The sequence below is a fragment of the Elgaria multicarinata genome, chromosome 10 (genome assembly GCF_023053635.1).
Source record: "Elgaria multicarinata webbii isolate HBS135686 ecotype San Diego chromosome 10, rElgMul1.1.pri, whole genome shotgun sequence".
In the NCBI taxonomy this organism is placed as follows: Eukaryota; Metazoa; Chordata; class Lepidosauria; order Squamata; family Anguidae; genus Elgaria; species Elgaria multicarinata.
Window position 1 is genome coordinate 57,742,246 of NC_086180.1, and position 14,409 is coordinate 57,756,654.

Below are 14,409 nucleotides of genomic sequence, written 5' to 3' on the forward strand. Positions count from 1 at the left end.
CACAGATAAAGGGTTCATTCATTTGGAACCCCATTTCAACCACATGGAAGCTGTCAACCTGCATAAAGTTAAAAGCTTTCTAGTTGATGTGTATGCATACCCAGAGCCAAAACTGTTTTGGCTGAAGGACAATGTTACTCTGATGGAGAATCTTACAGAGATTGTCACTAGCTCCAAGCAGATCGAGGAGACGAGGTAAAGAAAATGTTTGCAATTGTATCTGTTGATGCTTAGCATTTGATTCTTCATTTGCTCATCAAAGTATCTTCTTTGACTTTGTTATCTCCTTTGGAGATCCTCCATCCCACAACCAGTTCTGTGCAACTTGCCTCTACGCTGATTCCTCAGTCTTCCATTCCTGCATTTTCCACTATATCTTTGAGCATTTTCTTTTACTTCCATCATTCTGTCATGTCATTAATACCATTCAAATAATCTGTTATTAGTTGAATAGAACAGAGCCACGATTGCCCATTCATTATCTCTTTGGTATCCCTCTCATATAGTAGACATCCCAGCAAAAACCAGGTTCCTATTTTTCCCCTTCTAATATTTCACCATCCCTAACTCCCAATGCTGTTGAAAATTCCCCCATCTTCCTTATAACCTCTCTAGAACTTTGACTTTCTCTTCTGATTCTCCTGTTTTCTTCACCTCAGTCACTTGGTGCTTCTTTCACTACAACAATTACAACACCAGTTCTACATCTTGTACCTGATACAATAAAGAGCAACTCTTTCCAGAATCACAAAATTATCACCTACACTAAATTATCACCTGAACTTATCTTCTCAAAATGTTCTCCAGCTTCATACCACTTTTACTGAGAGCACTTGGGCATATTTAGATGAGGCGATATCCCAGGGATCGCCCCGGGATCATCCCTGTGCGTCCACATGATGCACAGGGGATCCCAGGAGCAGGGAAGGATGATCCCTCCCTTTCCCCAGGATATCTCCCTACCCTTCTATCCCGACTTTTCCCGTGGTCCCAGGATGATCCCGAGACCATGGCACATGCGGCCGGGCATCCCGTTTTCGTCCCGGCTCCTCGTGAGTAATGCAAGAAGCTGGGAACTGAGCATGGGGCACGGAGCTCTGCAAGTGCTCCATGCCCATTGGGGAGCGGGGTTGGGGCTTTAAAAAAAAAGACTTACCTTTGCGGTGGAGTGCTGGTGCACTCCAGCTCCTGTTTCTTTAAAGAAAAATGGCGGGCGTGACGTCCTCTTCCTCCTGGGACATCGCACGCCATGTGTATACGAGGGGGATGATCTCACAATCATCATATTGCAAGATCATCCCCCTCCACCTCCCTTGTCTAGCCATGCCCCTAGACTGTCATTAGACTTGTTTAAACAACATGCTAAGCTGTGGGTAGGCCAAAAACCCATTTGCAGCAAATGGTTAGTGAGCATGTTTAAACCTTGGTTATGTAGCCACCACGGTTGGGAATGGTTCACATGACATGCTAAGCCATAATGTTTAGCTCAAAATGCTTAACCACTGTGGCTTAGGGTGTCATCTGAACAGGGTCATTGATTCCAATTGGATTTAAGTGTCCTCAGATATATTTGGTTGCGTTGATCTAAGCACAATGACCTGGAAGTTAGATCCACTGAAGAAGATTAACTCCCTGTTCATTTGTATGTGTCTAGAATCAGGGAGAAGAGGTACTTCACAATGTTAACATTTCTTTATAGGGAGCCTGTCTTGCACACACACTGGTTTCCAATAGATCTATCTGTTCTTATTGAATATAATTGTGTTGTTGCACTGTTTTACAAAAAGGATCCTGTTATTCTGTCTACTTTCTATAGGTACCAGAGTATATTAAAATTAATTCGAGCCAAGGAAGAAGACAGTGGACACTATACACTTGTAGCACAGCATGAAGATGAAATTCAAAGATATACTTTCTCTCTGCTCATACAAGGTAAACCTGTAAAATGGGTAAAAATCCATATTAAATTACAGTAGTGAGCTAGAAGAGGAAGTGACATTATAGTGACTGGTGTCAATTGAATTTGTCATGTCCATGGGCTATCAAGCAAATGAACAACCAAGGTGCAGCATGTAGAAAGTCTAGAATGCTAGACCAGGGAAACCATCCAAATCCCAGTTCAGCTGTAAAGGCCACTGGCTGGCTGGGGGAATTCTAGGAGTTGTAGCCCTACAGATACAGAGGGAACCAGGTTGGAGAAGGCTGGTGTAGACCAAGCCTAACTGGATTCCAGCCTAAATGGCTTGAATCAGATCATTTCTTCCATGGTTTCAGATATAGTGTAGACCCTTGTTATAAATAACAATTAAGTTTTGGCCCTTAGAAATAAAGGTCACCCATCATTAATGTATTCAGCATTTACATTCTCTCAAGAAATAGCATATGGTATGAATAGTACTTCTGAAATTCAGGGTCAGTAACATGGCAAATTACCCAGGAACAAACTTGCTCACTTGCTGCTGTCCATGGAAGATACTTTGGAAATTATTTCAGCCCCAGATGTTGACATACTTAAACATCTGCTGTGCCTGGCTGATAGTCAGAAATGTCCCTTCCACATGGATTTAATTTGGAAAGAGGAAGAGGTACATTAAAGCGTTAAGGGATCACAGTACAAAATGAGCATTTAGCAGAGAACTTCTCTTGGTGAGCGTTATTCAGTGATGTTTTAAAGAAGAGATTTTGGAAAGAGCTCATACAGATGTCTGCTCCTTCTGCATTCCACTCCACCTACTCACTCTATTTTATTTACTGAACTTGTATGCCACTTTTCCTCTGAGTGCTTTACTTATGCTTCCTTCCTAAGCAATCTCTCATCTAGATCTACGTAGCTTCAGCAGTAAAATGATTGCCATGTCATCTGCCATCAAACCAGTATCTTATACCCAGGGCTGTAGCTTAGTGGCAGAGCATGTGGTTTGCATATAGAAAGTTCCAGGTTCAATCCCAGGAATTTTTAGTTCAAAGGATCGAGTAACAGGTAAAAGATCTTTACCTGAGAACCACGACCACCAGTCAGAATAGACAATATTGGATTAGATTGATAAGCAATCTGACCTGGCATAAGGCAGAACATGGGAGAAGGTGAGGGTGTTTTTTTTTTTACCACTGTGTAGTCTGGGGATGATAGGGGTTGTAGTACAACATATCTGCAGGGCACCAGATTGGAAGTTATTACTTCCTATGAACTAGGACAAACTAGTAACTCGATCCTACACATGTACTCAGCAAGTTCAATGAGATGTTCCCAAAAAAAACTGTGCAAAGGATTGTAGGGCAATCTTATGCATATTTACTCTGAAGTAAACCACATTCAGTGATGGCACTCACTCCCAAGCAAGTGTTAATAGGGCTGCAGCTAGTAGTCCAGTCCTATGAATGTTTAGTTGGAATTAAGTCCAACTGAGTTAAATAGAACATACTCAAGATAACTAGCCAGAGGCTTGCAGTCTGAGTCATTTAAATAATACAGAAGGGGATCATGTGTTAGGGAAAGCATGGAAAAAACTCCGAAAGCTGTGGATCTGGATTTCCTCAGGGAAGGATTGAGTCAGCCAGGCAGATGAGAGTTCAAAAACATGCTTGGCTTCTTCATAGACAGGAGATCTTCAGCACAGCATGGGTCTCACTCCAACTTATCCTTTTTCAGTTCCAGCTTTAATACGAGACCTGGTGGATAATCATCACGGCTCTGCTGGGCAGACAGTTAGATGCTTGGCGAAAGGGATGCCCCTCCCTGATGTGGAATGGCTGGTTTGCAAGGACATTAAAAAGTAAGAGCATTTGATTCTGGCTGCCTTTGAAGAGCATCAGTTCGACAGTGAGATTATAAATATATACATTTATACATTCCTTGTAAAGTACAGGGATTTTAATTTGAGGAGATGCAGGGCGGGAGGCTAGGAATCTGATTTCAGTGAATAAAATTCTTCTTGACTTCAGTTAGGCTAATGTACAACAACCATGAACCTCAACTATATTGCCAACCATTTCTAATAACAGGAATGTACATCACAGCAGAATGCTGGTGGTCGAAATTGGTTTCCGTGAGTTGCCTTTATCAACTCCATATCTGTAGATTTTAACTCCTTGGGAGAAAATCTTTTCCGGTCCACTTTAAAATAGTTGTTCCTGGGTTGCACCTCTCCACTCTTGTAGTGGTAAAAAGAAGAAGCTCCAGCTGTGGTTGTTCTATATTGGGCCTGTTCAGAAAACACGCTAAACCATGGTTAGGCCTTTTGCGGCAAATAGTTAGTGAGTGAATTTAAACCGAGGTTATGTAGCCACCGTAGTTAGGAATGGTTCACATGACGTTTAGCTCAAAATGCTTAACCACTGTGGCTTAGTGGGTCATCTGAATGGGGTCAACATCTTAGAACCCCTCGCTGAGCAATGTTCTGTCCTTCAGTTGGGCTAAGCCAGTGCAAGTTATTGCCTATTTCCATTCAATTTTGCCTTCTTAGGGAAAAGTAGGTTCCCCAAGGGCCAAGTAGAAGTGATGTCAAAGGTGAGAATGCATTCATTGTGCCTTTTTTTCCTTCCAAAAAAACAGCTACAAGTTTGCCCAGTCAGGATTGGACCGCAGCAAGTGGGGAGGAGGCACTTAACCCTTTCTTCTGTGTGTTAGTCCTAGTGACATCCTCCTCCTTCCACCAAAGCTACCGTTTCCTCTAGGAAGGAAGCTGCTAGTCTTTCCTGATTGGATTAATGGATAACTAGTACCAAATGAAATGATTCCAAATAATTTGGCCTTAAAACGTGTATTGCCTTAACAATATTTTCCATGCTAAGGTTATACTCATTGGAAAGCAGGCACAGCTGAGTCAAGAACAGTATTTTGGAATGTAAGGCTAAAGGGCCATGGTCGTATGTGGCTACCACCTTAGAAATGCTGTTCTTTGGGCAGCACTATTGAGGTTTCCAAGGCAGTGTCTGTGAAAAGGCTTGGAGGCTTGCGAAGTCTTCAAGAGAACTGTCTTGACTTTGCTTAAGCCAGCCTTCTCCAGCCTGCTGGTGCCCGTCAGATGTGTCTGGCTGCAACTTCCATCAGTTTGGGGAAGGCTGGCTAAGATTACAGGCCAGTTCAGTTTAAAACTTGATTTTGTTCTGACTTTATACTGTTAGTTTTACCCTACCCAGTGCCTGTTTACCCTGCCCTGTGCCTGTTTGCATTCTCTTCCCCTCCTTGTTTTATTATGATTTTATTAGAATGTAAGCCTATGCGGCAGGGTCTTGCTATTTACTGTTTTACTCTGTACAGCACCATGTACATTGATGGTGCTATATAAATAATAATAATAATAATAATAATAATAATAATAATAATAGTTCAGACAACATGCTTAGCCATGGTTAGGCAGCAATTGGTTAGTGGCCATATTTAAAACATGGTTATGTAGCCACCATAGTTAGGAATGGTTCACATGACATGCCAAGTTATGGTTCAGATGATACGCAAAGCCATAAAGTTTAGCTCAAATGCTTAATCACCGTGGCTTAGCATGTTGATTGAACAGGGTCAATCTGTCCTTATGGACATAAATTTGTTTGTTCAATAAACAGTTCTCAATAAAAGAGATCCAGTGTGGTATAGTGGTTAGACTGTTGGACTAGGACTTGGGAGATAAGGGTTCTCAGTCATGAAGCTCACTGGGTGACTTTGGGCCAGTCACTGACTAACCTACCTCACAGTGTTGTTGTGACAATGAAATGGAGAAGAGGAAAAAGGCAGATTATAAATGAAATAAATAAATAAATGTTTAACATGATCACCTGAATGCCCATTCTGCCGTGCCAGGCAAAGCCTAGGCACGGGGAGGGATTTGTGGGCGGAGCAAGTGGGAGACTGGCCATCCTGCATTGGGCAGGAATTCGCGCCACCTTGGACTGGGAGGGACTTGGCTTGATGCCCCCCGTGGCAGGTAGGGACGGGCATCCAGAGGGAACCGAATGGCGAGCATTCATAGGCACTGTTACAGTGATAGGTGATTCCCGAGGGCTCCCAATGTTGAGCCTTGTGGCCGGGCTGGGGGATAAGGACCATCTATGAGGCCGACCTCTCACCCACCTTGAGCCTAGGGGGCATGGGTTGGGGGTGACAAGGGAAGGTCTCCCTACCCCATCAGGGGATGGACAGCAGGGCGGCGAGAAGTAGAGCGCCACCCGCTGGGCCAAGAAAGCTCGCCCCTTCGCATAGAAGGTCTGCTTGCAGGCTTGACTGGATGCCCGACAGGAACCCTTTGCAGATCTTGAATAAAAGTGGCACAGTTTAAATCCAATATGTTGTGCTGTTTCTTATTTCTTGCGTCCGCCCCACAATTATATGTTTGCACTTATCTCCAGATGCAGCAATGATACCTCATGGACCCTCCTGACTAGCAACATCTCTGATATTACTATGGAGACTCATTTTGATGAGAAAGACATGGTTGAAAGCCAAGTGACTTTTCAGAAGGTGGAAGAAACTTTGGCTGTTCGATGTATAGCGAGGAATGACCTTCACACCGCCATGCGGGAACTGAAGCTTGTAGCTCCGAGTGAGTTAACTTTGTGTATGATTAGCTCAGCTGCCATGTTTCCTCCTCTTTAAAGAAAGCCAATCCTGGCTTGGATAAATCGCATTGAGGCTTTTTGTATATGCACAACACATTGGGCTCCCTATATATTGTGCGCTCAACTTCAGGAGTGTTGGTGGATCTTTCCCCTTTCTTTACAGATTAAAGTAATGCATGATGCCTCCATTTAGAAGAGGGGATGGATCCAGATTTAGTCATACTTAAATCTGATATCAATGTGACCTAAATTTGTTAAATCCCATTGATTTCAATGGGTCTAAGAGCAAAGTGATGCATTATTCTTTGTACAGAGCTGAAATCACAGGATCAGTATAAATATTATTATTTTTGTCATAGGGTCACAGAAAGCAACCAAAGTAATTTCCCTCTTTTCCCAATTCGGACTAAACTGAATTTGCAGGAAAAATAATTAGTAGAGTATGGAGAACAGGGATAGATGGAGAGTCCATGACATATTGGGACCTTCTTCTCACACCTCAAATCTGTTCCTCTCTACAACGTTAGCTATCATTGAACCCCTAGGGAAATTTATTTTTACAGAGGAAATATTAGTATATGTGTCTTTTATCTCAAGGAAGGCTGGAAACAGCAACTGGTAATTAAAAGTTGGATGCATTTAAATACACACAGTTCAAATTTTATTGTTTATAGCCAATGGCCATTATATTATAAGCATAGAAAAACATTATATATTTGTAAAACATCAAACAATCAAAATGGAGGGGCACTGGTCATAAAAATGCAAGCAATAAAATTTTGAGCATTTGTTGAAATCAAAGCAGAACTCCCCTTAGCATTTAAATAAATGTGGATATGTTTCATCCAAAGTTAAGAAAGTGCAATCCTATGCATGTCTAACCAGAAGTAAGTCCCATTGAGTTCAATCACATTTACTTCAAGGGAACAGTGTATAACAAAGCCCCATTGAACCCTTTGGGTTGTCCATCTGAACGAACACAGATAGTTCATATTAAACACTCCCATTAAAATCAATGGGCCCAAAGCTGCAATCCACAACACACACAGGAGTAAGTCTGATTGAACTCAGTTGGCCTTACCTCTGAGTAGACATTCATAGGATTGTATTGCTAGACAAAGTACTTAACTTTGGTTGGCTTTCCCCCCCCCCCATCTTTTTAATAAGGATGATCATAGTTAAAACAGAATAGAAGCAAAAGATGTGGCAGGTTATATAGACAAGCATAATTCTTTGAAGGTTTTCATTCTGGAACAATTGTTTCTTTCTGTGGTCATGAAAACTCCATTATAGCACTATTGCTTTGGCTTCTGCAGGCTAATTTAACCATTGTCTGCTTACATTTTTATTCATTCATTCATACATGCATGCATTCATGCATTCAAAACCATTATATACTACATTATATGTAAAAAAAATATCCAAAGCGGTGTACAAATAAAATAATTAAAAATTGCAAAAGTAAAAACGATAAAAATCCAAAAAAATCATCATAAATATAGGGATGAATGACTATTTGGATATTCAAGCTCAGCAAGGTTCTCCATACTCCCTCTTGAAGCTAAGTTTGCCTGGTTCACATTTCTGAATATCAGCATTTTTTTTTAATTGGGAAAACTGTAAATTTTTAGATGTGCACACCCACTTTTTCCTCATTCAAAAAAGCATGAAAAATGTACCTTTTAAAAACATGCGATTTTTGAACGGGCTCACAAATTGAATCATTTTCTCAAAAAAAAATATGCGCACGTTCGCATTCAGTGTTGCTAGCGGAGCTCATTTGACTGTTTTGCGAACACAAGTGAAATGTTTGTATACATTCCTAAATAAATCCAAACAAACATTCAGTCTGGCGGTAATTGTATGATGCTGACAATAATAACAGGCAAAAATTGGCTGTTGAAAGAAATGGGTTTTCAGTAAGTGACGAAATAGTTATATTGTTGGTGCGCATGCTTCATGGCCAAGGGGAGGCTGTTCAAAAAATAGGTGCCGTCACCATGGTGATTGCCGGTTGGGTGGCTGATGCCTGAGACACCACCAAGAAGGCGTCATCTGCTGACTTTTTTGAGTGGACAGGACAATATTTGAAGACACACCCCTCAGGTAAACTGGTCCCAAGCTGTTTAGACTTTATACATTAATAACAAAACCGTCAATCTCGGTTGGTAACACATTGGCAGCCAGTGCAGCTCCTTCAATAAGGAGGTAAAGAGCTCATGATAGGTTGCTCCAGTGAGCTGCCTAGCCACTGCATTCTGCACTTGCTGCAGCTTCAGGACCAGCCTTAAGGGCAGCCCCACATAGAGCACATTGCAGTAATCTAATCTTGAGTTGACCAGCGCATGGGTTGCTGTGGCCGAACTCCTTGTCCAGTAATGGTTGTAACTGAAATACCTGGATATTGCTATCAGCTAGCATGACATCTAGTAATAAAATGTATTGCAAAAGTGATTTTACTTTGATGATGATGATGATGATGTAGGAGATTCCCTATTGCCACATGTTCATCCATCCACCTACTAGAACTAATAATAATAATAATCTTAACTACATATTTCCTTTTCCATACAGCTTTAAGATCAGAACTGACTGTGGCTGCTGCAGTTCTAGTGTTGCTAGTGATTGTAATAATTTCACTGATTGTCCTGGTGATCATATGGAAACAGGTAATTGAGGAACACATTTCTTTAAGAAAAACACTCTCCATCCACTTATTTAGTAGGGTTAAGGCTAACATGCAGATTTCCATTGTCTTGTGCACTGCAGAAACCGAGATATGAGATAAGATGGAGAGTCATTGAGTCCATCAGCCCCGATGGCCATGAATATATCTATGTAGACCCCATGCAACTGCCGTACGACTCGAGATGGGAATTTCCTAGAGATGGATTAGTGTTGGGTAAGGATCTCTCTCTCTCTCTCTCTCTCTCTCTCTCTCTCTCTCTCTCTCTCTCTCTCTCTCTCTCTCTCACACACACACACACACACACACACACACCTAGATTCTCATTCATTTCATGTGGAATGTCAGTATCGTTACTAGTAATATTATTTTTAGCCACCAAGAAATAAAGTGGTTTAACTGCATAGTTAGGAAAATTGCTGTCCCCGTTAGCAATGGTTCCTTAATCCTTCTATTGGTTCTTGGACCCAGTACTTCTGCTCTTCTGGTCACATGGGAGCTGCAGTAGCACCACTGCCTTCCTATGCTGCTGACATGCCACGAAGCCCGGGTGACATCAGTTCCCTGTTGCAGATAAAGCAAGTTTTCCAAAGAGTTAATACTGGTGGGACGAGAGAAACCACAGTCTGGTTCTTTCTGCATGGACCAGGGCATCTGACATTGCCTTAAGTAGAAAGGAGTTGTTCTGCTGTAGCCTGCACATCAACAGAGCTACAGAAGAACCCACCTTAAGGCTCAAGGCCAAACTAAATATATTTGCGATAAGTCCTTTCTTTTTAAACACATATTTTTTGGGGGAAAGCCCCGTGGTGCAAGTTGGCTCCTGTGTTGTACAACCAATGCAGTGCCACTGTGCAGCCGTCTCGGGGTAAAAGGGCATCTTCCAGGGATAGGCTCTGCTGGCCTGGTCTCAGCAGAGCCTAGCCCTGGAAGATGTAGGCAGCAGTGTGGAACCACAGCCCCCACCCCCACCCCGGTGGGATGGCACAAATCTGGCCCTATTGGGTCCCAATGGGTTCCTCCAGGGTTATCCAGATGGCCACGCCCCCTTCCACAGGCCACTCCCCCCTTTCCTCCTCCCACCACTAGTTTGTTGGTTTCCTGACTTTTGTGCAGTCCCCCCTCCTTCTGAAATGCCTCTCCTAAGGCTAGTTACTTGTAGTGAGGGCTTTAAATTAAAAGGTGCTGGTAATTTGGGGTATTTGGGGCCAGGCCCCTTTTGCCCTCTGCCCTGCCCTCCAACTCCCAAGATCTCTGAAATGAAATTTCAACTTTTCATCTCCGATGCAAAATAATCAGAAAAGACTGTCTCTGATGACATGCAGAGTCCTTTCCCCTCGTGTCGATTAAGCACAATCTGAAGAAAAAAGCAGTGAGGTCTTATCTAATTCCAGCCAATCATCTTGTAAACAGATGTACCTATCTCATGTCAAATCATTATGATCCAATCACGGTCATCAGGCCTGGCCCAAGGCAGGTTGCTGCATGAAGTGACAACCCATCTGTCCCCACCCTGCTGATGCAAATGCCTACCCTCTCACCTGACCGTTTGGGCGCGTGCCTCTCCTCCAGAAGTATAATGAGACTTCTGGGACAAGGCTTCAGCCGACCTCATCCCAGAAGTCTTGTTCTGGCTGGACGCCAGCTGACTGGCCATGCAGGCAACCAGCTGGAACAAGAAGTAGAGGGACCTAGAAGGTGAGAGTGGCCAGTGGGCTGCCCAAGCATTCTGGGTGGGTGGAGGGTGTGCGAGTGAGTGGCCGCTTCTTGGTCTTTCCAGCCATGTGCAGGTGGCTGGTGGGACCAAGAAGCAGCTGGCCACTTGCACACATTCCAGCCACCCAGCCATGCTCACCATTTCTATATACTTCTTGTGCACGCAACAGACAACACTTGCAGCAGTATTTTGGATAATGTGAAATAAAAAGCATGGAATAACAGTATGAAAGTGGTATCTGGAATGTGTAATGTGCCCCAACAGTTATTAGTGCGCTTCGATACAACTATAAAGCAGTAGTGTAGATCTAGCCCTGGTAAACAAGTATTTTATGGAATGTACATGAGCAGAGCAAAGAGAGGACCTGACAACAAATCCCTGACACCCAGGAAGCTCTCCTGCCCTTCTCTGCACATAATTAGCAGATCGTGTGGGTAGGGTAGGAAATATTTCTCATGCTGAATATGTACATCCCTGACACTGAGTCGTATGGGCACTGGATGATAGAGCAAACACTTAAACAGGGCCTGCATCCTGCCATGTGGTCCACAGACCTTCAGTCGCACAAGGCCTTGGGGGCTTTGGTTTCAGCGCAGCGTGTCGGCGTGGGCTTGAAATGTCATAGGAAGCTGTCTTCATCCTGGTTATATCACAAGAAGCCAGATCAAAGTTTTGCCTGGCAAAGGAACTGGGACAACTTCCTCATGGGACTTTCAGTAACGGCCTGGACTGTGCTTGCATTAAAGCCAAGGATGTCCTTCCATGGGAGAAATGTTAGGCCAAGCTTCTCCTAGGATCACCTCTGAATTGTCTCATGGATCACATTGCACAATGAGGTGGGGGGCGGGGAATGAAATGCATAAGGAATATTTAATTTTCATGACCTGTTCTGGCTGCACAACTGTTGGACTGGTATTGAGACTGATAAAAGTCATGCTGGAACACAGAAAACCAGAAGTGAAAATAGATGTTTAGTTGCAGGAGGCACGGCAAGAACAGTCCATTGGGAAGGGCTATTACCTATGCTAGGTGAGAAAATCCCACAATGCTAAGTGAAAAAGGCCCATGAACACAACCACTGTGTTTCTTTTCAGCACAAAACGGCCGTATGTTTCCTGGGGTTTCGCTATAACAGGGATGGGCAACACTCAGGCTGCATGAGGCCCTCAGAGGCTGCCTGTGCGGCCTGCCCTGGGTGCCCTGCCTCCCAGATGCCTCCCCTCCAGTTCCCCTCCTGGCTGCCACTTCTGTGATTGTGCTAAGGAAGAGGTGCCCAGGGATGACTCTCCTCACCCGCCACTGTTGTCAAGGGTGGCATTTACATTGTGTGCCCTCTCTTCAGCTGATTGGGGGGGGGCAGTGTAATTTCAGTGCACAGGGAGGGGTGGTTTATACCTGCCTATACCTGTGTGCTGACAGGGGAAGGGGGGAGATGAGAGAGCGTGTATGTGTGTTTTGCGTGTACTTGTGCACATTTGGGTGTGTGGCCCCCAAACTGCTACCCGTTGCCTCATTTAGCCCTATCAGACTTTTATGAAAGGCACAAGAACAAGCCAGGACAGTGGTTTGTTTGTTTGTTTGTTTATTTTAATCCACCTGGCAACTCTGTGTTCTTCCCCTCTGTAAGCATTTATCAAATAGAATATTTTTGAAGACTACAGTGAGAAGGATTTCTAGGTTACAAGAACCTGGAGATTCTCCCTGTACTTTTAAATTTGCCGTTTCTTTCTAGAGCAGCACACAGTTCTTATCAACACATTATTATTTTTTAATAGAAGACAGGATATGGCAATATCCTGGTTTGGGTCAATTTTGGCTTAAAAAAAGAAAGAAAGAAATGAAAGATTGTGGGTATGTTCACAGGGCTTTTAGGCCAATTTGTATAGCTCAACTTGCACTCCTATCCATTAGTGCCAGTTGCTATGCCCCGTGAAGACAGGATATGACAATATCCTGTTTTGTTTTAAAAAACCCACGTACAAAAAACAAACAAAACTGATTTGAGGGCAGCAGAGCAATGTGGGTATAAACACTAGCTATTTCACTGTTGACATTTGGGAAATGCAATGTAATCCTGTCTGTGAACCTCCTTTGTATACTGACCTTCAGAAGATCCCCTTCCATTCCCTCACGTGTGGGACACATTTCCTTCAAGCTGAGATGGTGATGATTTCTAGTTCATTTATGATGCCATTGACAAGAGTGGGACCATTTAGCTGTATTATCTACCTGCTAAGCAGAACAACCCGTGCCCTGGACTTTTCAGGAGTCCAAAGAGTGCACAAATGAACACACGTAAGGTGTGTAACATGAATGCCTGTGGCAGCATGATGCTGCCCCAGGCATTCATGTTACACACTTGGAGCATCTGGAAAGGGCTAAGAGTGATGAGGACTGAGGCCCATTATAGAGGAGCCAGGAGAATGGTCTCAGGTGGAGGCAAATGCAGTGGAGGCTGGCGGCTTTGATTTCAGTGGGGCTGTGAATCCATTCTGGGTTTCAGTCAGAACCAGCCAGGGCTCTAAAGGAGCTATCCAAGGTGCTTAACCCTATCCTCAATATGGGATCAGCACCTTGGCTCTTTTTAGAGTTCTGGATGATTCTGACTAAAATCTAGAGCGGAATCACAGCCCCACCGAAATAGGAGCCACTAGCCTCCACTGAGCAAAGGCAGCCCATTTTAAGCAAACTGTTTAATGCAGCCTTCCACAGCCTGGTGCCCTCCAAATGTTTTGGCTTTCATCAGCCCCACATAGCATGGCCAATGGTCAGGTTTGCTGGAAGATGTGATCCAAAATGTCTAAAGCAAAGTACATTGGATGCACTGAATTGGTTGCCTATGACTGAAAACAATCCTATTAACATCAATGGAGTTACCCTGATGTAAGGGGACTGTGGACTGCAGGTGAATAGTCCAGTGATGGAGAGAAGCTCTGAAGTGCCCAGATTTCCCACCTTAGCAGGAATCCTCTATTAGTTTCACCAGAGGAAGTAGCTCGCAATGGGCAAAGGGATATTTATTTTATCAACTGAATAATTGCACTTTTAGACTGGCCAGTAACCCAGGTTTTCTGGGCAATGTACAATCCATTAAGAAACATAAAATACAAATAATGAAACGATGAATAAAACTCATAATAAAAACCAAAATTTTAATTAGATGAGCAAAGGGTCTCACAGTTCAAATTCAGATCAACAGCATGACTTAACGGTGTGTCAGCACAGACAAAGAGATATGAGGCTAATAGTAGTCCTCTGTTGTCTACAGGTCGGATTCTTGGCTCCGGAGCTTTTGGGAAAGTAGTTGAAGGAACTGCATATGGATTAAGCCGGTCGCAACCAGTGATGAAGGTGGCTGTGAAAATGTTGAAACGTAAGTGATTTGAAGGTTCCAACTGTTCTACCGCATCGCTCCGGTGAACACCAAGGGATTTGAGGTAGTATTCAAAGGGCC

General features: G+C 43.4%; 1 protein-coding gene across 4 annotated transcripts in view; it reads left to right on the plus strand.

The window, feature by feature from the left end:
• The window catches only part of PDGFRA (platelet derived growth factor receptor alpha), a 65,565-nt gene that overhangs the window by 31,834 nt on the left and 19,322 nt on the right, over positions 1-14,409 (plus strand). For all 4 annotated transcript variants that reach the window (XM_063135772.1, XM_063135771.1, XM_063135770.1 and 1 more), the window contains exons 7-13: positions 6-195; positions 1,817-1,932; positions 3,650-3,773; positions 6,343-6,536; positions 9,127-9,221; positions 9,322-9,454; positions 14,224-14,328. In XM_063135772.1, the coding sequence (XP_062991842.1) occupies positions 6-195; positions 1,817-1,932; positions 3,650-3,773; positions 6,343-6,536; positions 9,127-9,221; positions 9,322-9,454; positions 14,224-14,328 (957 nt within the window). The remainder of the gene's footprint in view (positions 1-5; positions 196-1,816; positions 1,933-3,649; positions 3,774-6,342; positions 6,537-9,126; positions 9,222-9,321; positions 9,455-14,223; positions 14,329-14,409) is intronic.